The following is a 27,411-nucleotide window of genomic DNA, read 5'->3' as shown; positions in this document are numbered from 1 at the left end:
AGGCAGGTGGTTGGTGAGTCCTAAAAGTGCTAAAAGTTGGTCCGTCTTCAGATGCGTTCCAATTATTGTTGACGTTTTCTCGAGGACTGCCTTCCAGAACGTGGCAATTATGGGGCATCTCCACGCCAGATGAACAAAGTCTGCTTCTGGTGCACCGCACTGGTTGCACGCAGCGGATTCCGATGGTTTCCGTGCATGAAGTTTTGCTGGTGTGTGGTACACCTGGTGGAGGAAATTAAAATGGATCTGCTTATATCTGGTGTTAATTGCCACTTTCTTGATAAGGCTGAGAATGTAGTTCCAGTCCTTATCAGTAATTGAAGTATTCAAAGCTCTTTCCCATTTTCTCCTGGGTCTGGGGTTTGGTGGATCTTCTGTGTTCAAAAGGGACTTGTATATATTTGCCACCAAGCATCCTTCTCCTAGGGCTTGTATTATTGCGTGTAGTAGTGGTCAGATAGAGGGCTGGTTTGGGAACGTGGGGATTTTGGCTTGCAGGGCATGTCGTAGTCTGAAGTATATGAATGTTACTAATGCGTTGTCGCTTCTCATGCCCAGTATACTTATCGGATCGCATCAAGAGCAAGACATCTACTAGAATTCTTAGGTCAACCTAGCTCCCGTACTTGTCCAGCCAAGATTCAAACTGGCTCGTTTTGGCGGCACAAGCTTTGACATCCAGGCTCCTCTTCTGGAACTCTCTCCCCATCTCTATATGCCAAATTGAGGACTACTTGTCCTTCAAAAAGGCCATCAAGGCTCACCTCTTCAATCTCAGTCCTGATTAATGGGCTACCTGTTCTCTTCAGTTCTCTTCTGGTCTCACTCTTGCGTGTTTGTGCATCTTGTCTTGTTTTATGTGCGCCCTGAAGCCTACGGGCATGTGGCGCGGTACAAACATTTAAATAAATTGTGAATTAATCCCTCATATGTTCATTGTATGATTTCCCTTACGCCTGCTCCAGTATTCCAAAGTTGTGCCGCTCCACAATTGGGCTGGACTTCTTCTCAAAGTGGAGGTCCTACTTTTGTAGGATGGTTTTTTATTGACTGACGGTGCCACCGCAGCCTGGCTCCTGCCCTCAATATTACCCCCAGTTATAAATTGCGAAGGCTCTTGGGGATCCGCTTTCCTTCAAATCCAGGCAGTGCATGAAGAGCTCCCTGTTCCACTCATTACTGTATGAAGGGCCATGGATGGCTAACGCGTAATCCTGGAAATCCTCCTTCCATGTGTCCCGTTTTCTAGAGGCTTCTCCAGGGTTGGGTAAACACTGAGATGGCAGGTAACTCATGGTGTTACTGCTATGTCCTGCAAAACACTGTAATTATTTCAATGGGTCTCAGTTTGGAGGACTTAACTTAAAGATGGACGCCAAGAGTCTCTTCCTTTTTTTGAATGCAGAGATGTTGTCCTTCCTTTATTGCCACAACACCCAGGAGCAGAGCGTCATTGTATTCCGGAGTGACCTCCCTGGTCAAGTGTCACTTTATTCCAGTGTGACATTCCCTGCAGGGACTCCTTCCCATATAGCACCCCTTTGAGGTTGCAGCTGTCACCGGGGTCGGTGATATCTTCGTCCGACATTGTAGATTCCGAGATCTCCCCCTCCCCCAACTCCTCACCTTCTTCCTTCCTTCGTGATCGCACCTTTTTTTTATGTAGATAGGGACGACCCCGGGAGGAAGCCACCGTGCCCCCCAAGAAGGGAGACCAAGGGGCCCCTCCCCCGGGAATGACCAGGAGGGGAAAAAGCCCTTGGGCACAAAAACCCCTGTGCTCTCGCCGGATGCTTTGGAGGAGTGGAACCAGGAATCCTTGTAGGGTGAGTGCTGGTATGAAGTGTCTGGAGGCAACACGTGGGAGTGAACCCCCCAAGGACGTAAGCGGTCCGAGGAACTGGTACACAGGAGGCTAGAAGTGGAGGTAACAAAACAATAAGCAAAGGCAGTCCGGGGGAACAGGCAGGAGACTGGTACACGGGAAGGTCACAGCAAACTTATCCGAGTGGTAGGCGAGAGCAAATCCAATGGACAAAGCAGGGAACTGGTACACGGAAGAGACGGAGCAGAGTGAGAGGAAGAAAGATACAGAAGGACGGAGCAAGCAGAACAGTCAAGAGGAAGAAGAGCGGTAAGTGAAGATGGGAAGGACGGAGGGTAAGCAAGTTGGAAGGAGGGCTGAGGAGGCGGGCGAGAGAAGCAAAGCAAAGGGAGCGGAAGAAGGGCAGGCAGAAACAGCGGAGGAACGAAGGATGAGCAGAAAGGGAGCCGGACTGGGCGCGAGGACCCACCCAGCGGAAAACGAGTAACCAAGGTAGAGAGTAAAAGCGAGCAAGCAACTCAGGGCTAACGGGACGAACCGGAAGCATTGCGACGCGTCCGTGACCCGGAAGTGGCTGGTTAAAACACCGGGCCGCGGAGCGCTCATCCAATGAGAACAGAAGGAAAGTGAAAACCAGGAAATAGGGGGCGTGACAGAAAGCTGCTGGCGGACGGGACTACGTTCCGCGTCGCCAGCGGCTCTATAGACGCCAGGAACTCGGCGGCATGACAGCAGCACTGTTGCAGATTAGTTCATCTGAACCCTGCTCCCCCTAGTGGTGACACGTACGCAGTGATGAGCTGAATTAGTCAAATGCGTGTCTCCTCAGGTTGAAGCAAATTTTGTGGTTGAGTTCACACATCATCTTTTTAGGGTGGCTCAGCCTGCACAGATGCTATCATTCACCCGGGCAGACCACAGGATCAGGCATGAGCTCTATTCTCCACCACCAGTGGAGCCCCATGCCAGGTTCTCCAGCATGGGGTCTGGCATGGATTCACATGCTCATGAATATTCCCCGTCGTCAGGCTGGGAATCCTCGGTAAAGAAAAAATCAGTATCAGTTTCGTTTCTGATCTGTCTTTCGTAGTAGAAACCAATCACTGATCTCTGCGTCATACTGACCACAGCCAATGACTGCCCTCTACCTAAGCCCCGTCTCTGGCAGCCATCTTCAGATTTTTACCGCACGTTCAAGTGTTGGGATCCTCGTGCTATTGCTCTCGAGCGTTAGTGCTATTTATTTCACGTTTTTTCTCACAAACTTCTATTTTTCGGTCAAAAGAGCCTCAAGCTCCACCGTTTCTTCATCCGATCAACGGGGACCCATGTCGGATTCGTCTACGCCCCTCAAGGGTGAAGATTTCGTCGAGCCACGCTTTTGGAGGACTCCAGAAGTTTCTCAGGCCCATCTCGGACATGGCCCAGGAGAAGGGAAGCTCGACGCCCGGAAAGCTGTTCAGGGTCTGCCCTGGATGCCAGCTTCAGAATGTCTTTAAGGAGGACGAACACTCCCTTTGTCTTTACTGCCTACATGAGGACAAGACGCACGTGGAGAAGGACTGTGCGTTTTGCGGCAATATGTCGGAGCGGACCATGAAGGACCGCCATCAACGTCTCGCCAACTGGCTGGAAGGGAAGAGCCCGTCAGGCGAGAAGAAGAAGAAGAAGTCCGAGCGGTCTTCTAAGACCTTTGAGGACGCCCCGGCGACGGGGGTCCAACACAAGGCCAAGCACCGCGAGTCCACTGGCACCGGGAGCGCCGAACGGTCGGGCTCTACGGGCGCCAGGCAGGGCGCATCCTCCCCGGCGCCATCAACCACGAGCCAACGCTCTGGTTCGGGTAAGAGGAAGGCCGAGCACCCGGCGAAGCTCCTGGAGAGACCCCGGTCGAGCTCGAAGGCCCCATCGGAGGGGGAGCGAGGCAGTGACCCTCCCCCCAAGGAGAAGGCGGTGAGCGCACCTAAGGTGGTGAAAGCCTTAATCCATCCGGCCAAGGCCTCTATCGAGACAGTCGCGGCGGCCCTGGCTCAGCCTGTGGAGGCTACACCAGTGGTGGCGACCTCGGGGCTCAGAGTCTCCCTGCCACCGTGGAGGGAGTCCTCTTTTATGCCCATCGACAGGACCCCCGTGAAACCTCCGACGGAGAAGAAAAAGGGGGGGCAGGAGGTCGTCGTGGATTCGGCCTCAACCTCTGAGGAAGAGCTGATCGAAGTCTTAAGCCACGGCGTTGGCGTGGAAGAAGACCAGCCCGTCGGGAGGGATCCCGACGTAGGAGACGACGATAACGTCGAGGGTGCCGACGGGGCCCCTAACCGCCCGTCGGACTCCCCTCAACCAGTGCTGCAAGACAAATCGGCGGCCATTTTGTTGGCTATACAGTCCTTATGCTCGAAGATAAGGACGAGACTGCCGTTACCACCAGCGGAGGAACCGCTCCCGACGGGGGACCCGGAGCCAGGCCCTTCTGGGAGCCCCCCCTAAGAGAAGAAGGATTCATCCTCCACCTCCTTTTCAGCCCTCCTCCCCGTCCACGACTCGTGGGGATGATACGGGGACTGACACGGCCGCGACGGGTACGGACGACGAGGTTTACGACGAGGATCTGCCGTCGTCCCCTCCCACCCGGGCTTCCCCACCCGACGAGATTGGATCGTTTCACTCCATGATCGCCAGGGCATCCGAGCTTTTCCAGCTCTGCCCGGAAGAGAAGAAGGAAGGTTTCCTTTATCAACGGCGCGAGGCCAAGAGGAAGACAGTCCTCTCTGTACCTCTACTGGACGATATTTGGGATGAGGGCCTCGCCCTCCTCAAGAACCCATCCACGACGCCGGCTAGAAGGGATCGGTACGAGAAGAAGTACCGGGTCCCGGACGCGGCCCCCTTGTGCCTTCGGGCACAGCCGACCCCGGACTCGGTCGTCTCCGCAGCAGCCAGGAAGAAAGCGGGTGGGGGGGCGCTGCCTCTACGTCGACCTCCCCGCCGGACGGCGAGGGAAAGAAATTAGATACGATGGGACGCAGAGTCATCTCGTCTGCAGCGACGACGATTAAGGCGGCCAACGCCTTGGCTATCGTAGCCCGCTACGACAGGGAGTTGTGGTACAAACTGGCCCCCCTGCTGGACTTCCTACCGGACGACAAGAGGGCGGAAGCCCTAGCGATCTTGCAGGAAGGAGAGGTGGCGTCGGACCACGCCATTATGATTGCGACGGACATCGCTGACACTGGATTTCGCCAGTTGGGCAACGGCGTGTGCCTTAGGCGGCGTGGATGGCTCAAGGCTACTGACTTCCGTCAGGACGTGCAGACCAGAGTCGTGGACATGCCGTTCGACGGAAACAACCTGTTTGGGAAAACAGTGGACGATTCCCTTCAAGCCATCAAGGCAGACACGGAGACGGCCCGGGCTCTTGGGGTTCTCCAGTAACGGCGGCCGCCCTTTCGGAGCGGCGGAGGCAAACAGGGTGCCTCCAAAGGTTCCGGCGGTGGATTTTCCACCTACCGTCAAGAGGCCCGTTCGTCGTCGCAAGAAGCTTACAGGGGACGAGGCAAGTCAGGCGGACCCCACCGTCGTCGCCAAGGAGGACAAGACGGCAAAGCCTCGTCGAAGCAGGACTGAACCGGCCGTGGGGTCGGGCCCCCAGCGAAGCACCCCGGTGGGAGGCCGGCTGGCGAGCTTCGTCAGCGTGTGGGAGTCCATCTCCACCGACCGTTGGGTGCTGGACGCCCTAGCCCAGGGTCACGCGCTCGAGTTTCTAAAGAGGTGCCAGCGCGTCCCCCCTGTGGCCAGGAAAGAACATCACGTCCCTCAACTTCTCTTGGAGGTAAAGGCGATGCTCAAGAAGGGCGCGATCGAGCTCGTCCCAAAGAGGCTTCGGGGCTCCGGAGTTTACTCAAGATACTTCCTCGTGAAGAAGAAGACGGGAGGATGGCATCCCATCCTGGACCTACGACGACTGAACAAATTCATCAAGGCACAGAAGTTCCGGATGGTCACCCTCCAACACGTCCTGGGTCAGCTGGAGGAGGGCGATTTCCTGTCATCATTGGATTTGGAGGATGCCTACTTCCATATTCCCATCCTAAAGGGACACCGAAAGTTTCTCAGGTTCGTGGTCCAAGGACGTCACTATCAGTTCAGAGCCCTTCCCTTCGGGCTGAGGTCGGCACCCAGGGTGTTCACCAAGTGCCTCGCACCGGTGGCGGCGCAGCTGCGCCGAGAGGGGATCCACGTCTACCCCTACCTGGACGACTGGCTCATCCGAGCGAAGACGAAGGAGCTCGCCGTGGAGCACACGGCAAGGACCGTCCAACTTCTCACGGACCTGGGATTCTCCATAAACTACGCCAAGTCCCACCTGGTGCCCGCGCAAGACGCACTGTTTCTGGGAGCGAAGCTCGACACAGTGTCGCTTCTGGCCTCTCCGTCGGAGGAAAGGACGAGGGCCATCTTGGGCAAGGTGCAGCGGATGCTGGTTGCGGACGGGGCCAGAGTGAGGTCCATCAAGTCCCTCCTCGGAATGATGTCTTCTTGCATTTACCTCATCCGCCTGTGCAGGCTGCGGATGCGCCCGTTGCAGGAGTTCCTGGACGTGCGCTGGATCCAGACGACGGGCAGCTTCGAGGAGAGGATCACACTCGACGAGAGTTTCCGACGAGCGATCCGGTGGTGGGGCACCCGCACGCATCTGACGGCGGGCATGGACTTCCAGACCCCCGGCCACCAGGAGACAGTGACCACGGATGCCTCCCTGGAAGGGTGGGGAGCGCACACCAAAAATCTGCACGCGAGAGGCCTTTGGCTCCCGACGTAGAAGTCCCTCCATATCAACGTCCTGGAGCTCCGTGCAGTGTTTTGGGCCCTCAGGTCCTTTCTTCCGTCCCTCAAGGGCAAGGTGGTGAGGATCTTCACCGACAACACCACCACCATGTTCTACATCAGGAAACAGGGCGGAACCAGGTCCCCAGCCCTGTCCAGGGAGGCGCAGGATCTGTGGCATTGGGCCGTCGCCCAAGGGATGTTTCTGGTGCCGTTTCATCTGGCAGGGATAAAAAACACCATCGCCGACTCACTCAGCAGGGAGCTGCGCTCGTGCCACGAGTGGGAACTACGACAGGATCTAGTGGACCGCCTCTTCCGACGGTGAGGCACACCCCAGATCGATCTGTTCGCGACGGCGACGAACTCCAAGTGCCGGAGGTTCGCTAGCAGGTTTCCCCAGCCGAGGAGCATGGGCGATGCTTTCTCGTTCCCCTGGGAGGGCCTGTTTCTATACGCATTCCCTCCATTGCCATTGCTGATCCGGCTCATCAACCAGCTCAAGAGGTCACGGTGCAGGATGATCCTCGTCGCACCTGCGTGGCCGAGGCAGATATGGTTCCCGGACCTTCTGGACTTGTCAGCGTCCCCGTCAATCAAGCTGCCGGTGGACGCAGATCTTCTCTCCAGGGAAGGAGGCGCCATCCTCCATCACGACCCGAAGTCGCTGAACTTGCAGGCCTGGCTCCTGCAGTGTTAGAGTTTGGAGGATACAACATACCGGCCGACTGCAGAGAGGTTCTTGCAAAGGCCAGGGCGTCCTCAACTCTTAAATGCTACGGACACAAATGGAAGAGGTTCTCTGTCTGGTGCCACGCACAGAAGATTAACCCTCTACGGATTACGGCTCCCCAAGTACTGCCGTACCTACTGACGCTGGCGAAAGCTGGACTGGCGCACGCGTCCATCAAGATTCATCTTGCTACGATCTCCCGATACACCAGAACCATGGGGCGGACGTCTTTGTGGTCTCATCGTCTGGTGAAAGAGTTCATGAAGGGACTGTTCAGATCGTTCCCGCCGGTGAAGGCTCCGGCCCCGGCGTGGGAGCTCAACATGGTGCTGACCAAGTTTATGGGACCTCCGTTCGAGCCTCTGCACTCGGCTCCGTTGAAGTTCTTGTCGTGGAAAACAGCGTTTCTTGTGGCCATCACCTCCGCACGACGGGTGGGAGAGATCCAGGCCCTTTCCTGCAAGGCCCCGTAAATGACTTTTCACGACACGAGGGTAGTGCTCAGGACGCACCCCTCCTTCATGCCCAAGGTGCCGTCGGACTTCCACCTCAACGAACCCTTGGTGTTGCCTGTTTTCTTCCCGTCGCCTTCGTCGCCGGCTGAAAGGACTTTGCACTCGCTGGATGTGGCTAGAGCGCTGAAGTTCTACGTGGACCGCACGAAGTGTTTTTGGAAGACGTCACAACTCTTTGTGAACTTTGAACCTGTCAATCAGGGGAAGGCTCTCTCGAAGGCTTCCATTTCCAGATGGCTCTCCGGCTGTATCATGTACTGTCATCGGTTGGCAAACCGACCGCTGCCTGGCCGTCCGAGAGCCCATTCCACCAGAGCGATCGCAGCTACCACGGCGTTCCTATCTGGTGTGCCCTTGCTGGACATCGGCAGGGCTGCTACGTGGAGGTCGACGCACACCTTCACGAAATTCTACTGCGTCGATCGGGATTCCAGGGAGGAGTCCAGGGTCGGCCAAGCAGTGCTGCGCACCCTGTTCGCCTAAGGTGAGCCTGGTGAGGAGGTAAGAATTGCTTAATGTTGAGTTTGATGTAATGCTTAATGTTGAGCCTTTGCCACCTCCCGTGGTTGTGCATGTGTGTACTGCTATGTATTCTTTATTCATGAGCATGTGAATCCATGCCAGACCCCATGCTGGAGAAGGAACAAGTTACTTACCTGTAACTGTTGTTCTCCAGCATGGGTCTGGCATGGATTCACATGCGAACCCTCCCGCCTACCCCTCTGCGGCTCTTCACTTGGTCATACTGCCACTTCACGTGCTACCAAATCTGAAGATGGCTGCCAGAGGCGGGTCTTAGGAAGAGGGCAGTCATTGGCTGTGGTCAGTATGACGCAGAGATCAGTGATTGGTTACTACTACGAAAGAGAGATCAGAAACGAAACTGATACTGATTTTTTCTTTACCGAGGATTCCCAGCCTGACGACGGGGAATATTCATGAGCATGTGAATCCATGCCAGACCCATGCTGGAGAACAACAGTTACAGGTAAGTAACTTGTTCCTTCTCCTCACCCGGTCGACCTGTGCTTCTCCTACCCTTCTAAAAGCAGACACTTTGCTGCATTCTACCCAAGGAATCCAGAACCCACATTTATGGAAAGAAATTAATCTTAACACAGTTTATCATATAACGGTGTCCTCTTGAGAAAGGCGGGTACCAGCCTGCTTATTATTTCATTCTTTTTTCCGGTGGGGTGGTTCATATATTCTGAAGTGTTATCTGATAATCGGCTGTACCATATCCATTCACATTTCATATGGATATAGCTACTTCTGTGAGAATATTACCATTTGGATTTCGGCTTCCAGTGACACAATCTTCATAGTTAACATCACCACTAGCGCTCACCCTGAAAGGGGCGCAGCTCTGAGGAAACTGTGGATGTGGGCCCTAGATTCCCTCTGTAGATAGCCTGCTATATTTCAATTCACAAGGAGGAGGACACTTTAATATTCATCTCTGATGACATGCCCTCTTACAGAGAAAAGTTTTCAAGGTCGGGTTAGTGTTTTTGGGTAATATGGATACCCCAGTTCCTCTGGGAGTTGTTCAGGTGGCTATTAAAGTTACATACAAGGTTTACTTAAGGAGACTGACCTTTCTGACGTTGCTCCTCTGAAGAGCACAAATTGTGGCAATTTTGGACCTAATTGTTCAAATTGTGCTATTGCTCAAGCACACTCCAGAGTAAACACAATTGCACAGGTAACACATATTCATTTAATCACCAGTTCAGCTAGGAGAATAATTAAAAAAACAACCCTCTGTTCAGAGCTGTCTCAACTTTGCCCACTCCTGCTTCACACTTTTTGTACAACAAGACATTAATTACATTTTAGGCTGGGCAAACAAATTGATTGAACCAGTGTCTATACATTACTGTAACTTCATTGGATAACATACTTTCTGGCACTAATACACATACCACCCCTTTTTGGCATCATCCCCCAGTGACCTCATCATATGCTGATCATCAGAAAGCTTCCTGGTTTCTGATTTCTATTTCAGTTAACTCAAAACTTAGCTTTGCAATTCAAAACTGTATAGAAGCGGTTGACGAGATTACACGAGTTCCAAACAGACTGTCATGGACACTTGGCTGTTTCTCCCTTCCTTATTGGCCCCTGTCCGTTTGTATCTATTGCCTTGCGCAGTGCCAACTTTTATTTATAAGAAACTCTTATCAGACACTGATGAAACAGTATTTCCTGCCATTTAGATTGTGTTTTGTGCTGTATTTCAATGCAGTCTGTGCACCAGACTTCTTCTGGGAAAATCCCTTCTCCTGTGAACATTCTTCTCTCGTCTTTCAACCTTGGCTTAGATGCCTTCATTTCACTGCCTGCGCTCTGCACAAATCTATAACAATTATTTATTTCAATATGCTGGGTTTTTCTGAGAGTTTTTTAAAGTATTCCATGTATCACAAAAGCTGACTGCTGCCTCCATCCTAGACAACACGGCTGCTCATCACTGTTGTATCTCTGTTAGTGAGCTATACCCTGGTGCCCTTAGCGTTGCATTCAGCTTATGCATTGCTTATCTTAAGAATTGCTCATGTTTTATGGATGCCATATAAATATTCTTCATGTCAAGTGCACATTCGACCTAATGTCTGAGATCCTTAATGGTGAATGCATATTTGCTTCATGTGTTAGGTGATGAGGAGGTTGCTTTTATTCTAGTCATCTTTAGCTCATATCATGTTCATCATTTTGAACATTTCTATTGGACCCGGTTGAAGGGGCAAGAGGTATGAGTGATATGTTCATCTGTCCATCAACAGGGGGAGGAGCAATATATTAATCTTCCCCTTTAAATAAAGATGGAGCAAAGGCTGTTTGCTTCATCCCTAACATGAATGTGGCTAGGGGCGGTGGAATCTTAGATGTGATTCATGTGGCCAGTCGGAGAGTGTAGGTAACACCCTTCTCTCACTTCTTCAGCATTATCTTTCAGAATTGCATCCCTTCCTCATACCCACTGCTGCATGAAATTAATTTGTCGCTGAGAGTTAGGATGAATATATCCGTCATCAGCTTTTCTAACTGGTTGCTTATGCTGGGTGTTTGGTCGTTTTGCTTCTGTATCAGCAGCTGAGCCATGCAGTCGGATGTTTTTTCATGGCTTCTGTGGCGAGATGGAGTAAGGAGGCTGATGAGATGGTACCCCTCTGAAAAAAACCTTTATTGAACTGAGAAAAGAAACCCAACTCTCCCTTCTTCTAGAGGGAGGGCTCCTTGCCTCAACCTAGAGTAACTCGTGAGGATGTTAGTCAAGTGTAACTAATAAACTGTCCTCTGTCCCAAACCACGTACTCTAATCCTGCCACTACAAAAGTAAAACAAACTAGCTAGGTGGTGGGCTCTGGCTAGTCTCAGTTAAACCACATAAGGGCTCCCTGTTCTCGTCACAGGACTGGCTGCACAACTCCTGCCAGGACAAACTATGCTCTTCAGACAAGCTCCCAAAAAAGGGCTGTAAAACTGTCTGGAATGGTTAAAGGCTTTGTCATGGAGCCAGAAGACTTTGCCAGAGCATGTGAGCGGGCAAAATATTATGCCTTTGGTGGGATGAATGTGTCTACCTTGGGACACACTAGTTATTTATTTTAAGACTTATAAGGGGAGCCACACGACCCACTGATATGACTCGAGTGATTTGATTCGGTATACCTTCTGCAACAAGTTTGCAATATAATGTGACACTGTTTTTCCTTCCGAGAACGGTTCTTTTGGGTCTGCTATTCAACCACATGGGTCTGTGCTAGTCCCTTCATTAGACATTAACTGTGAGGATGGCATCCATTAACGGGATTGGGTTTAGAATAATGATCACCATACCTATCCTAGCATTTCCTAGCCTTTTCCAAAGCTTCATACCAGCGCACTGGAATAAAGCCAAAAGTACTCTATCCTAAGGTTGCACGTGTTAAATCAACTGCACCGGATTCCAAGGCTTTCACCAGCAACAGCCCAGCAGAAAGCAATTCCAATACATTCAAGTCTCGCCGACTGTACCTAATTTTCTTATCAAGGAAAATGCCAAACCTATGGAAACCTTGACATTATTCAAATGCATTTTCTTTTTTTTTTTAAATCATAAGGGATAACATCTAGAAAGCATGATTACATTAATGTACGTAGTAAGAACAATATTTTACCATGACACACTGATAATTGTACAGTTCATTGCAATATTTGTGACAAATTGTTAGTCATATTCCTCTTTTTGTTCCCCTAGTGACAACTCTTACATCAAGGCTGTCTACGATCTCTCGTACCTGACAAATTTTCGTCTGCGATGTTTCCCGTACCACAATGATTTGATTTACTACCTGAGCCCCCACGGATTCCGCTTCCGGAAGGCCTGCAAAATAGCGCATCATCACACAGGTAGTGACTAACTGTGTACATTGTATCATTGCCTTCAATTCCCCCACATCGCCCTAAAATAAAGTGTACTTCCAGCAGCATCCTTATTACTATAACAAAATGGTCAGGGTTTGATAAACTAGTACTACTTATAATATTAACAATGGATTTCTGAAAACACCTGTGTAAGGATGGGATAAAGAAAACTTTGATCCCGTGGTACACAGTGATCCCATTGTGGTCAAAGATAAAGGCACAATCCTGTTTCAATAAGTTTTGCACTGTTATGGATTATGGATAATGCACAACGAGCCTGGTAAGACAGTTGGTCACCCATCAGGCGACTTTACAGATGAAACCTTCAATAGCTATAGCAAGGGGCTGTAAATGTTCGGGGAGTACAAATCACACACTTCCAAATAATGCAAGTGTTTGTGACAAGGAGCACAGGCAAACGGTTGCTATAGAGAATATACGTAGCAAGAGGCCAGGAAATCGTAGCTTCCCCCTTCAGCAGAGAAACCTAACCGCAAGTGGCAACTTCCTGTCTTAAACAGCACCTAGCAAGGTCAAGAGTTGCTTTTTACACCCTTTAGATCTGATGAGCAGTCAAAGGACAGGAAGCACCAATAGACATGCGTTACCCCTTCAGAAGCCCAGTTAATATAATGGAGTTTGCAGTTGTGTGGCAGCAAGTGACACGCTTTACCCGTTCATGGAACGAAAGCCCAGTTACTTTAGCAGAGACAACCAGTGGACACAGACAACACCTGTCTCTTAAGTTTGTACATAGGACTGTCATAGGTTCAAGAAAAGCAAAGGAACACTCTCACACACTAGGCCTTAACCTTCCAGGTAGCAGAAATGACACACACATGTTAGACAGACTAAGTCCCGCCTTAGATATAAAGCGCATGCGGACAGGGGGGGGAAACAGCAGAAGATTTTCGTGCAGTTCAGCAGACTCAAGTCCTGGGGGCTGGGAAGAGATCGGTCGCAGATCCTAGAGCAGAGGTGAGAGCGAGAGATAAGCAGGTCCATCCGGACAGGAAGCCATGGGCAGTTCGTGTGCAGCACATCTTTCCCTAAAGCGTGCGTTATGTGGAAGTCTTGCTGTGAGCATTTTGAGACTAAAAGTCATTTGGTATGGCACACCACTCCATAGCATAGCTGAACTTAGTATACATCCCAGGTCACTCAAACTGCTGAACTAAAATGATCACTTGTCCTTTTCTAGATATATGTAAACCATGCTATTAGCTCACATAGGAGGTCTTTTCATGTGTATGCTTATGTGCTATTTCGCAGTTGCTTTTGTTATAGCATGTACAATGCATATTTGAGCTTGTAGAAGGTAGATGTGATACTAAAAATATATGAACCTACTACCCTCATTGTCAATTGCATATTTCTGAGTAATGATTCAAAATGGTGTCTCTTTGAGTCCAAAGAACTTCACAAATGTCCTGGCTGTATTTGTTAAATTATGCTAATGGGTGCAAACACTCATGAAGGATGTCCCAAGCACTAGTTCACCTCCTGTGGTGTGTATTAACCGAAAACATGACTTCTGATTCCATTTCCATTTCCCACAGCCTGAACTGAGTTGAAGGGAAGAGGAAAGAATCAAGCTTGACCACAGGCAATTAAGTCAGGTGGCACCCCAGATGGGACGTCTTAGAAATGACCATAGCATTACTAATAGTTAAATAACCTCACGTCCCAGTCACGACAAAAGGACAGGGCAAATTTCTTTTCTGAAAAGCTTTTTTTTTAAAAGAGTGAGTACAGAAGATGGCTCATTGGGAAATCTAGGACCTTTTCTTAAGGATTCGCAAGAGGACCTTGCTGGACCTTGGCTTCATGAATCACGGCAGGCCTCTGCCTAGGAATATTATTCACCACAGGAATCTCAACTTTGTCTTAGGTTACAGATTTGCACAGTAGGCCTCTCTCCCAGGCCTCCAGTTAGAGCAGGATTCACATCAGACCTCGTTCCGAGACCTCAGCTTATATAATTCACAAAATGCCTCTCTGCTAGGCCTTGTGTTTTAGGCTTCTCTTCTAGACTTAGTGGAAGACCCCAGACTTGGGATTGGCAGATCCCAGTTTAAGGCTTGCCAGTTCCCCCAAGGAGTTGAGACTGGCATGGCATACTCTTGCATGAGCGTTCCTCCTCCGGGCTTTAGGGTCTCGGCAGCTCTCCACCGCCACAGGCTTGCCCAGCCTACCTCCAGGCAGCAGTCCTTCAAGTTGCCCCTCCAGTATCCTCCCCTTGGATCATGCGAGCAAAGCAGATAAATCTGCTTTCTCTAGGTCCAAAACCAAGAGTGAACCTTACCAGGCACTTTTATGCCGATTAACCTTTTGTGTAATTGTCAATAGTTACTGTTGGGAATCCCTGGCCCCCAAGAGGTGTAGTAGGCAGCAGAAACCTAACAGTGTGTTGTAGGTGCCTGAGAAGGTTGTAGGGGGGAGGAAGGTATCGATAGAAGCTGCATTACAGGAAGAGTAATCTACTGGGTGTAGATTGCACTAGAGACTGAAACACCATCTTAAAAAAACAGCCATCTTGAAATCGAAGCATGATGCTGCGCTTCAGCCAGGGCAGTAGTCCCAGGCACGAAACATAGAAATACGTGTGTGAATGTAAAAGCTGATTGCATCTTGGACAGCAGTGGGAAAGGCCAAAGCAACAGGGATTCATAACACTCTTGTGGTCTCATCCTAACAGCACGTGTAACTCAGAATGAATGTGCCCTACAAGGCCATGAGTGGCCGAGAGCTCCCTGTGAGCAGCTATCCCACGAGAAGGGCACCAGCCTCTGACCTCCCCCAGCCCAAACTCCAGTTATAATGCCCAGATACCCCTATTCTAAGACCCCAGAATTCCAGAGCATAGCTCGGTGTCAGACCACCGACCATAAAGCTGTTAGATCACCAATCTATCAGAAAGATTATAGCAGAATATCCCAGGCCTCTGTGATTTGTGCTGTAAGGTATCAGGGAGGGAATGTAACAAATGTAAGCTTGGGTGGGAAGAACTGGAACAGCACAAATGCATCTGGGATCGATCTGGGATTTGTAAGATAGTGTGACCTCGAAAGTAGCCTCTGCGCCCATATCTGCAGTACCAGGTGCACATTAGGCCACTGATAAGGCATGCTATGATTTGGACTTTTAATTGCTAATTTACAAGCTGTGCGCCCGATGACGTGCTAAGAAGATCCCCATGTGGAAGAAGACAGAAAGGAGAAGCTGGTACCAATGACCTGGTATCCCCTTTGGAGGGCCGCTTAATGTATAGGGTCGCACCAACCAGCTATGCGGATTTGTAACTTAGACAAGTAACTACGTGGATTTGTAACCTAGGCGAGTTCCTTCACTTGTGACGCTGTGTATGTTTATAACCCATTGCTTATGCTGTTTTAGACAGAGCGTTCTGTGGCAGCAGAGTTCTTTGCTATCGCGTACTTGTGTTTTTTTTTAATGAGAATAAAACTTGATCTCCTTGTAAGAGGTGTGCTGGGCCTTTTTCCCTAGTGGGTTGTATTTTCTCTAGTCTGAGCATTGAGGGGTTTCTCTAAATTACTCCCTTGGCTTCAATTCCCCCCCTCTATGGAAATGGTTGCACTCTGAGAGCCTTGCTCCCTTTTATTATCTCTTTGTGGATTGGTTCTTGGTGTGCCCCAATTGTTGCACCAATGCCTTGTGTGTTCCTCTGGGATTAGGCTCCCATTTTAACTGAGGTTAGTGATTGGCACAAGGGGTAATAGTTTACATTGAAGTTTAATTATAATACATGCTGAATACCGGAGACCAATTTCTAAGTGCAAAACTGGTATTCGATCCTGTGTTGCTATGCGTTCTCGTTGCGTTCTTGTGCTTCCAAGACAAACGCGTTGCCCCTGAGATATCCAAGTTACAGTTGCATGCAGCTCCATCTTAAAATCCTTATTTTAGACCGTGGCTCCAGTCTCTTTTGCTGAGCGCAGTGTTTCACCCAATTTAGATGCTGGGATGCGGATTCTGTGATTGCTCCAATGTTGGTTTCTATTTTCTGATTTGCATGGTAGTCCACTTCCTTGTGGTATATTCTGAGGGACAGAGTTCCCAGGTGGGAGACTGCACAAGATGGTTTTTGTGGTCTCTCTGGGACGCCTTGTGAAGAAATGCTATCATGTGCCCTATGCATAAAGCAAGCTCACCTTCCATCAGGCCGGTAGGTTGTTGTGCAATGTATTGCTGTAGTGGTGGCAGCCGAATGCAGCAGCATAGGCTCAAATGACTGCCTTCTCTCTAAGAGGGCTAGACTCTGGATTGGTAGAGTGATAGGTGCACAGACTAACTCCCGCAGAGGCATTGATCGACTAACCTTTAGTGTTACGCGGCAAGTGGGGATCAAGTTGCTGGTGATCGGTGGTCCCATGGAGGATAGATAGTAGGTCAGGGAATTCGGGATGATTTGTAAAGGGTGGGGGAGGGCAAGTTGACTGTGTGGCTGTCCGGACAGGCCCAGCTAGGCAATGTCCTTTAAAGGTGGGGCTTGTAGGGAAATCGCTGAGGTCAGTTGTATAACCAAATATCTTTTATATTTACATTTTGTATTAGTTTTACATTTATCAGATGAAAATGTTGGCTAAGAAGAATATATTTTAAGAATCTGGCATATAGCATCAGATTTCTTTTGTACAGATGCATATGATCAAATCTTAATGATAATGCTGTTTTACCAAACGTTCAGTTAAGAGAGCATTGACAAAATGGAACGAAGCAGTCTTAAATCACTGCAAATGATCTTCAGTTCACATTAACACTTGTATATAGGCGCGTTATATATGCCATATCCTATGATTTACGTATGTATCTTGATGGTTCAATTTCAGAATAATTTTTAAATAGTACTCCACCCTGGCCAAAAGATACCTTCTCCATGGCCTATCCAATACTAAGGCACTGTTGGTACTAAATCAAGGCCTGTAGCCTTGATAACCCTCAACAGGGTGGGAGGGAGGTTTCTACAGTAAGCCCTGTCAATGTGTCAGTTCAAGACGAATAATATAGACTTGGGCAGACACGGACCTGCATGACAAGTGACCAATTTGCAAGCTGCCTTCATTGAAAGCATAGGTGTCGGGCAGTTTGTGTAAGCGTGCAAGCTGCTCCCTTTTAGATGGTATGCAGATGTTACGTTGACTTTCTTTTGCAAGTCTGCAAGTTTGGTCGACCACGTTTAGTCGATTCGACGAAACACATGTACATGCATATGTGTATGTGGGGTGAGGACATTGGGTGGGGGGAGTCATGGAAGGGGGATTGTGGGTGGAGTGAGGGCTGCCATAACATTAAAAAAAGGTTCTATTGAGGTTGACCATAATCAGTCAACCAAACTGCAGACTTTCATAAGAAACTCTATGTAAAAACTTAGAGCCCTTTTAGATGAAGTGAAATGACAAACGACCCTGGGTCCCTGTTAACCAGACCATTTTCTCTGATGATTTTAGAAAAGTTCAAATAAGTCTTGTTAAAATATACTGGTTTACAAGGAAGAATGTGCATGAATGGCCTATGCAAAGGGGAATTATGGAGCTTGTTTACTACTTTTTGTGACCGGAATCTGGGCGAGAATGATGACAATTATTAGCTGAACCAATTATCCAACTAATAAATAATTAAATTGGCACAGAACAAGAGTGATGTGCCCCTTCCTTGGTCTACTCTTATCTGGGGCTGTTCCCTTTTTAATTAAAGACACACTTTAAATCAGTTTGTTTGTGGTTCCAGAAGAGATGAACACATTTTGAATTTTTTTAACCTCTTTTGCGCATTCATTCAGGCCCATCCACTATTGACTCGTGTGGCCAGTGTTGGACATCTGATGCTGTCAAGAGGGGATGGAGACCCTTCACAAACTGGGGCAGGAAGCCTACTATGCTATTTGCCGGAGTCAGTTCTGCCATAGAGATGGGGTGAGGGAGCTGGGCTGGCCTCAATCTCTGTCCCTTCTACCTGTGACCGGCTGTAGCTGTCAAGTACCACCTGTTATCACCTTAGGCCTGCTGTGCACTGTTCAGGCCAGTGGTATTTTTTTTTCCCCTCTCTTCTACGACTCCAGTAATCAGAAGTCATTGCGGCAGAGGGAATGAGTAACCCAAACGCAAGAGAGCCGGCCGTGAACAGCGGGGCCCGAACTGGTATGCCCTGTAGACAGCAACCAGGTGGCCAGGGGAGGGCAGATGCTTCCTGATCCCAACCCTGGGGTGGTGTACTGTGGGAGGGTCACCTGGGCGGACAAATGGCCCAGGGTAGTGAGGAGATTCCATGGGATGAGACGCACTATTTTTCCTCTGAAGGGAATATTCTTACCACTATGCCAGAGGAGGTTATGGCTTATTGCCATTTTAATAGTTCTCAACCTCCCGCTAAAACTAAGGTGGTAAACCCCAAGGTTGCACCATCTAAAATTATAGCACCCAAAGAAAGAATATTTTGTTTATCCCTAGAATCAAATGCCCTCCTCAATATCAATGGTACACTACAAATAACAGTGAATCTATTGTGTTCTCTACAACATCTTCCCCCTAATAGTTAGGACGTATATCTAGTTAACGATACTAAGGGAATTAAATCTAACCTTAACAAGTTACAGAAAGTGGAACAACCTAACTTTGATAGGTGAACTACATGTCAAAGAATCCTATAGGGACTGAGAAGCAGAAGAGGGCTGAAGAGGCATGTCGAACCAGATGACAGGTAATCGGGCCTAACAGCCTTTGCCAGGGTCAGGCTATTAAGAGTAATGGCCTGCACCTGAAATAATTACTCCACCTGAGAGGCATAAAAGGCTGCAGCAGTAGGAAGAAGGAACTGGGAGAGGAGCTTCAGCTGGAAGGCTGGCAGTAGTGGAAGAGCACAAGGCTGGCATTTCATGAGGAAGTGTGATCACTTAAGTGACAATGGGACGCTGAGAAAACAGATTTCACCTGCAAGTTCTGAGAGGGTCCTGTGTTCACAAATCCTGTCTCACCGTGGCTGCACTGAGAGAGATGTGCTGAAAGTGAAGGTCTTCCCAGGTTTGTCTAGTGGCTGTAATTGCAGAGCCATGACCGTGCTGAAGCTGCAGGCCAGTAGCAAGACGCAAGAGAAGGGACAGAGGAGTGCAGGAGACTCCATGTTGGCATGGCCGGACCGGAATCACCTAAACTGCAAAAGGGTGTGGTTCCCAATGGTGCCTGAAGTTGGAGAAGTCAGGAAGTTGAAGCAGCCCGCACATGCAGTTTTCCTGGTCCCGGTGAGGGAAGCTTGGCTTTCAGGTTAAGCCATCAACTCTTGCCGGTAACTGTTATCAGCTCTTAAGTGGCCCGCGTAAGAGTAGAAGCCAGTACAAACAGTTGGTCGTTGTGAAAACTATACTTTTCAATGGAAATGTAATCACACACACTTCTAGTGAAAGCGATAGTGGTCACGTGTGGAGAACAGCCTTTCATTTTTCATTGCAGAACTTTTAAATGTTGCCGGAATGGTCACGTGTCTCCAATAAAAGAGAAAACGTTTTCATAAGTACTCCGAAAAACTCTGAAGCTGAGTTTCACACTTGTTTTGATTTTATGGCATCAAAGGAAAGACGCGTCTGACCATTTAAGATTCCCGGCTGGAATAGAAGGCATATCTCTGGAATATAGACTATAACAGGTAGTATAAGGTTGAAGAACTACCTTCAAGAGTGGTCCCGTAAACTTAAACTTATTTTCCCTTTGAAACTTGTAACACGAAGAACAAATATTCTTTAATCGCAGAAGTTGTTAGAAAAAACAAGCATTACCCAATCCAAGGGGAAACCCCATTTCATAGTGAAGAAAACCATGTTTAAGTCATTCTACCTTACGGGCAAAGTTGTTAAGGGAACAGTATCCTCTGAAACAAGTGGGACATTGTTATCTGAAGTTGGAAGTGTGGCAATATAGCTTCACATTAGCTGCTGGAACCAAGAAGGTATGTACAAAGCTGGGGAAGAGAGCTGGGTGCTTGTAAGACTGAGCAAATAACCTGTAATGCAGAGACTGTTGAAGTTGGGGGGAAGTCAGTCTGGAAGCAGAGGCCGCTTATCCTTGTGGCAGTAAGGCAGACTGGAAGAGACTGCCCTTTTCTTGGAGCACAGGAAAGAAGAGTGTCTTGTCCATCTGTAGAGGTCGAAGTGTCTTGACTTTTGCCTAATAATTCTAACATTTAAAGTTGAAACAGAAATAACAGAACTGTGGTTGTGTATAATACTGTCAGTAGATGTCCCATTGAGGTTAGTTGAAGTAGTGGCATACTGTGGAACCAAGGAGTCTCTTCCCACAGCAGTAGAAGGGTGTTAGTCAAGAGGAGAACAACAATCCAAGGAGAAGCATCCTGACAATGATACCAAATGTGCTGCAGAGGTTATGGAAATGTATAGAACTGTAGAATAAGAAGTGGTTAATCTAATCTTCTGAACTGTGGCAAAGCAATCTTGGAAGTAAGGCATCCAGGATTACCATTGGTGCTATTTTCTTGGCTGGAATTGGAAGGGATCTTTTCAAATGGAAGCTGAGGAACTGTTAACAGTGTATTCTTTTCTGTTTTAACTTTTATTTCATTTGAAACTTACAAGAACCGGTTCAAGACTTTATTCTTCCGTTTGAACATTTGGGGAACTTGACTTTGAAAAATCCTGGGGAAGGGGTTTGCCCGGGACAGGTGAAGGTCATCCATACTGGTTGTTTATTATTCATTCATTTATGTTGTTGAACATTTATTTTATATATTTTAGTGTGAGGGTCATTTTGTTTCCATTTGGAGTGATTCCCTTAGCTCTTAGACTAGGCAGGAGACTCCCTGATAGAGTAGGCTTAGCAAGGATTTATTTGCATCTTTTTCTTTTAATAAAATGTTTAATTCTGAAAAAAACACAAGCCTCCACCTCGCATTACTGATTATGATTATGATTATGATTGATTATTTATAACGCGCTTAATACCGAAGATGGATCCGGGATTCAAACCTGTGTTGCAACTTGTTTCCAAGACAAGCGCGTTTCCATTGAGCTATACTACTCGCAGTGTGCACGAGAAAGTATTGGTTGGTGATAGAAAGTGGTACTTGAGTGTGTGTATTGTGGTAGGTGGAAGGTGAGATAGAGTGAGAGTGTAGGGGTTCAAGTGAGGTGAGTGAGTAAGGTGATGAGAGTGAAAGGACGATAACTGTGGAAGAAAGAAGGGCGTAGTGTATTGCTCGGTCTAGCTGGAGGACAGTGTTATGAAGAGTTTTGAAAGGAGAAGGGGAGTAGTGATAATGGAGAGTAGTAGAGCTGAGAAGGAAGTAGAAGAGTGGAGATGGGTGGAAGGAATCCAGTGAGATTTTCACTGAGACCCCAGTATGGGCCTCCTCTCGCGGCCAGGAAAAGGCAGCCACTACCTGATCCTGACCCTGGGGGTGGCATTGTGCAGGAGGATCACATGGGAGGGAACTTGTATGAGGGGGAGTTGGTGACCTCATGATTTCCCTAATGCTCCTAAAGCTTTTATGGCTTACTGTAAACAAACTGATGTTTCTGCTATAAAAACCACTATGGAATTCAGAACCCATAATGCCTGTGGTACTGGGACAAGGAAAAGGTTGATGAAGATTAAAGGTACCATGAAACCTAATGAGCGGTCTAGTTGTTATAATGTGAAGCAGCGGGACATTTAAATTCAGGAATGAGATTTAGGTGAAGGAAGGAGACGCTGATAGAGTAGCAGAGCCGGAAGCAGAACTGAATGCGGGATACACTGTGTAAGCAGAAGAAGCACCTATGAGGCAAACGTGGGAGAATACGCGTGGCAGTGCAGCGAAAGCTCAGCTGGTAGCAGCATTGGGGAAAGCTATGCCGTGTGGGAGACAAGCTCCCAACACACTGTGAGCGCTCCTGTAAAGAAGTAGAACCGGAGTCCTCATGGAGCTCCACCGAAGGACTGTTCTTACCACGACAGTCCTACTGGAGCTGCCAGCAGTGCAGACAGACCTGAGGATGTCCGCTGCAGTATCCACGAGCAAGAAGGAGATGCAAGGGAAAACAGGTGAGTAAGCCTGAGTCGCTAGGTGACCCCGGGGCGCTTTGAATGAGACATTTCACTGGAACTAATGATTTTGAATACCAAACAGGTGAAATAAGGCAGCTAGGGTGCAATTCTCCTTATAAGGTGTACCAATTCGGGGATGTTTGTAACCCGCTTTGCCAGCATCCAAGAGGCGGCATAAGAATAACACAAAGGCTGCAGGAGCACACATCTCCGTATATGAAACAGCAATGGGGAGAAACCTGTAACCTGCATTGCCAACAACCAAAAGGCTATAGAAGAGAAATCAAGAGACAACAAGGTTGCAACTTACCTTTTATGGAATACCTATCTGGGGAGATCCGTAATCCACATAGTCAAGAGACTATCAAGAGAGGCAGTTATTGTTCAAACCTCCTCACATTGGATACTGGTAGGGGGAATCTTGGAACAAGCATTACCAGTAAAGGCAATTGTAGTTGTAGGAGTTTTTCATCCTGGCAGGCGAGCAAACCAGGAAAGGGACCAATAGTAGTTAGTACTGACAGGTGACTATACCAGGAAATAAAACGATTTAAAGTACTGTGGTTGTGGTAGAAAGGTGTGTTGGAAAGAACTTGATAATTATATCACGTTTTTGATGAACTGTTGCTTTGCCAAAAGTAATTACTGTGTTATCATGACAAAAGTGCTTCCTTTGAAAACGTGTGATGTGCTATTAATTACTTGGCCTTTTTGAAGAGAACAATTGCCTTGGTTTATGAACTTGTGTTTCAAGGGAAACATTTGCTATGCCAAGCAGGAGACTGTGGAAAATAACAGTTCTTTTGATTGTGACCAAGCATTTTGGAAAGAGCCATTTGCTTTGCCAAGTGGAAGGATCCAGTGAATGGAAAGGACTTTTTGTGCCACGTTGAATGGAACTTTGTTATTGCACAGAGCTTTATTGAATCCGAACATTGCTTAAGGTATTCCATTCCTGAATTGATCCAGGATAAGGGGGTCCACCCCTGGTCACAAGGAGTACTTTGTAAAACCTTTGAGTTTGAATTGGTATTTTGACTTGTTGAACTGAAGACTGCCAAACATTCCTTGTATCATTTTTATTGTGTGTATTCGTGTGAGGGTCAGAGACGTGTTGGACACTAGGGGCCTCATTAGGACCCAGGCGGTAAGGGGTTTACGGCGGCGTAAACAGCGCCGACCCTTACCGCCTGATTCCGAGGTCCCTTAGCGCCATGGAGATTTTAACACCTGCTTTTAGCAGGTGTTAAAATCCATGGCGCTAAGGGACCTTGTTTATAATTACGCCACCGTAATTTACGGTGGCGTAATTAACGCCTTCCACACTCCCATTATGCCCTATGGGGCAAAAATGGGAATGGGGAAGGGTAAATGGGTTAATGGGGACTTACCGCCCCACTCACCTCGGAATGGGGCGGTAAGTCTGCCAACCACCATGGCGTGAACGTAGTTTACGCCATGGTGGTAAAGGTACGACCCAGGCGGTAACTTACCGCCTGGGTCGTAATGAGGCCCTAGGTCATTTTTATTAAGTTTTATTTTGTTAGGCCGGGCCATCCTTATTGGGTTAAGGAAAGATGGGCGCTCATCTCACCCCTTTTTATTTCATAAAAATGGCAACTTTTGAGAACTATACATTTTGTGTTTGTCTCGCATTTCTGACCCCTCACAGGGGCTAGTAGTGGACCGATGAGAGTATCAGTAGACAGAAGAATATCTGAGGGACAGAAAAAGAGGGATCAAGAGCATGAGGAAGAGAAGGGAGGAGAATAGAAGAAAGGGGAAGGGAAGGTCTTTGATCTTTAATTTTTGCAGGACCTGGGTAAAGATACACGTAGAAGTTCCCAGAGGGAGCCACACAGATAAGGCATTGGCACTGAGGCCATAACTAGAAGCCAACTAGGTCATAGCTTGTAGGGGTTACTGATCTCTTGTAACAACCATTGGACTTAAGCCTACCCGGGCTATGGAGAGAAAAGCCAAGGGAAGATGAGCGAGGGACCCCCCCTTCCTCTTCAAACATATTAATTAAAACCCTTGTTCCGTCTTCGAGAGTTAGTGTAATCTTGAAGCCATCTATGCACTCTTAAGTAATCCAATTTGGTTGTAATTGTGATAATCAGCGTAAAATAAAGACATTATTGTAATGCAACCAAAAGTGTTCCTATTTAGCACCCATCTGCCATGTTTGTCTGCTTATTGCTGCGCTTGGCTCTTTAAGAAAACAGGTATGCATGTTTGCTAGTGGATTCCTCAAAGTGCCTCTGGAAGCTGGGTGTACCATCCCTTGGCTTAATGTGGGGTGTAATGGCAACAAGATGGTGTAGAGAAGCATGCTGACAATGAAAGAAAGGGTTTGGGGGACAGGGGAGGGACTTTGGATTTCTGGTATAATAACAATGGAATCTTGAATTTGCAGTGGCCCCTTGCAAAGTAATGGTCTCTGCCAAGCGCTTTAAAAAGATTTTTGCAACAGCTAATTAATACAACCAGGTAGAAGCAGCTCTATACATCTCATTTTAAAGTCTGCCCTTCCATAAGCAGCACTTCAAAGTTGTTTGTGTTTTTCCTGCAATGTCATTTAACCTTGTAGCTGTACCAATAATTCTGCTGTGATGCTAAAAACATTTGACGACCATTGCTGCTATTGTTTGTGGGGCTTATATTGGATGCATAGGCCAGAATGAATATACTCCTGTTTATAGGGGCACTGACCTGTGGGGCATTTATGCACCCCACTCAAGTTTCAGACTGGTGCTTTACTCTCTGAAAAGTAACTGTGTTATTACTACTACATGGCCAACATAAGGCATATTTGGAATCAATTATTGGACTTTTGCATAAATATCCTTCAAACTGCAGATGAGATCTTGCTAAACAATGATACTGTGTGTTTCTAATACAGAGAATGTGATTCAGCAAAGAAAGAAATCCCTCAAACAACAGAGTGAGTCGGAGAAGAACCAGCCGAAAAAGCACTTGGACTTCCTGGACATTCTTTTAAATGCTAGAGTGAGTGATTGAGAAATTCAATGTTGAATCATTTTCACTAAAACTTCTTTGTTTGCCAAAGCACCACCTTGTAGTTTACAGTTGCTGACGAAATATCAAACCATTTTAGCAAACTTGTATTGAATCTTAAAAGGAGTCAATTGCCCTCATTACAAGTCAGGCGTTAAGGGGTTGACGGCGTCGTAAAGAGCGTTGGCGTCGTTAAACCCTTAACGGTGCCGTAATTAGCGCCTTCCCCATCCCCATTATGCCCTATGGGGCAAAAATGGGAATGGGGAAGGGCAAATGGTTAATGGGGAATTACCGCCGCACTCACCTTGGAATGGGGTGGTAATTCCGCCATTCACCATGGCGGAATCCGGCATGTACCATGGTGCTAATAGCACCATGGTCCACCGCCTGACTTGTAATGAGGGCCAATGAATTGTAATACTTATGAATACACGTTAAATATGGAGTGTTAATGTCTTGTTTGTATCAAAATGTGTATGTTATCATTAATATATCATAATCATTTGTAATCCATTTTGATGATCCAGCAGAGTCATCACTGACTTACCCGCAGTGACATCCTCTGCTGTGGCCAGGGGACTGCATCCACTACCTGATCCTGACTTTGGGGGTGGCTATAATGGAGGATCACAGGGGAGTTCTGGCTTCTTTTGGGAAGGTGGTGACTCCATCGGATGAGACGCTGTATCCCCCTTGCCCCTGAGAGACTCCATAATGCCTGAGACTTTAATGGTTTACTGTCACCTAATGGTTCAACCCTATAGTAAAAGTCAGAAAAACTTTCTTCTATATTATTCTAGTCATGCTCTCAACACTCACAACTCCAACATAACATCTGGTGTGTCTTTATGTGAGACTCTTAAACAACCACGTCCAAGAAATTCAGGGACATCTATGGACTTCATCTCCCATAAACCCCCAGGTACTGAGACGAGGAAGAGGAGGAAGAAGTTTATGCAAATCAAGAGAAGTCTGACGTGCAGGCTAGTTTTGCTGGACGGTGGGTGGCACATTTAAAAATGGCAGAGGCAGTACTGGAAAGGTCAGTGCAGGAGAGGACTGACAGACAGGCACAAAGCTTGTTTAAAACGCCAATAGGAAGAACATTTGAAAGCAAACAAAATAAAGTGCTGCAACACGCCCTAGGCAAGTATGGATGCACGATATGCCGATATGGGGGAAATCTGAAGCAAGTGCTACCATAGGCAAATATACAGAGCACCTCTGGGTATATGCTACTGTGGCAGTGACACCAATGAGAGGTCCTGGCAGGCTATCACACCAGTCACCTAAAGTTGTATAAAGAGTTTGACATTGTGGAAAGATACCTGGGAGAGGAGTATATCAGAGGATCTGAAAGCCCATAGAAGGATTCCTAGCAGGGGATTATACCAGGCAATCTGCAAAAGTAGCAAGAAAAGCTAAAGAAAGATAGTTATGGAATTAATTGTTTGAAGCTGAAGAAAGATTGTTACAGGATTTGTTGCTTGAACAAGATTTCTTGAATCCAGTACCAAGACACAAAGGAATTGCTGGATAAAGATACGTTTTGCCATCTTACCTAAAAATCCATGGGAAGAGAACCACCCTCTGGATGCAGTGGTCTTTCCTTGGAAGCCACTTTTTGTTAGAGCTATCCATATATTTTTGGTTTGTGAACACTTTTCGCTAATATCAAGGCCTTTGTTTTGTTTCTAGTGTGAGGGCCAGCCTAGAATGTTTTGGACACAAAGACGGCTTTTAAGTGACTGACTGCTTGACACAGACAGATCCTTAGTTTGTTTTTCAGGTGGGGAGAATCCTCTTTAGAATAGAGCTAAAAGGCGTTTTTCCAACCCATTTCTGTTTAATCTGACTTTGAGAAAAATGTAACTTTGCGTCCGCCTCTGATTTCTCACTCCTCACACCGTCCACACGGTTGTTCCTTTTATTACCTAGCACTATTGCATATCATTGAGTATTGTGACACGGTCACACGGCAGAGGGTGGGGCATTAGTGGTGAGGGCATATGTGGGCTGGGCACTGCCTCT

The 27,411-nt window shown here is 47.7% G+C and overlaps 1 protein-coding gene across 2 annotated transcripts in view; it reads left to right on the top strand.

Annotated features, from left to right (window-relative positions):
* Positions 1-27,411, top strand: part of LOC138548066 (cytochrome P450 4B1-like) — a 252,246-nt gene that overhangs the window by 144,325 nt on the left and 80,510 nt on the right. For both annotated transcript variants that reach the window (XR_011291897.1, XM_069642253.1), the window contains exons 6-7: positions 12,141-12,292; positions 25,262-25,368. Coding sequence is in view for 1 of the 2 variants with exons in the window: in XM_069642253.1 (XP_069498354.1) it covers positions 12,141-12,292; positions 25,262-25,368 (259 nt within the window). In the remaining variant the exon portion in view is untranslated. The remainder of the gene's footprint in view (positions 1-12,140; positions 12,293-25,261; positions 25,369-27,411) is intronic.

The sequence above is a fragment of the Ambystoma mexicanum genome, chromosome 1q (assembly GCF_040938575.1).
Source record: "Ambystoma mexicanum isolate Mex_15411 chromosome 1q, UKY_AmexF1_1, whole genome shotgun sequence".
Taxonomy (NCBI): domain Eukaryota; kingdom Metazoa; phylum Chordata; class Amphibia; order Caudata; family Ambystomatidae; genus Ambystoma; species Ambystoma mexicanum.
This window is presented reverse-complemented; position numbering and strand designations above follow the sequence as displayed.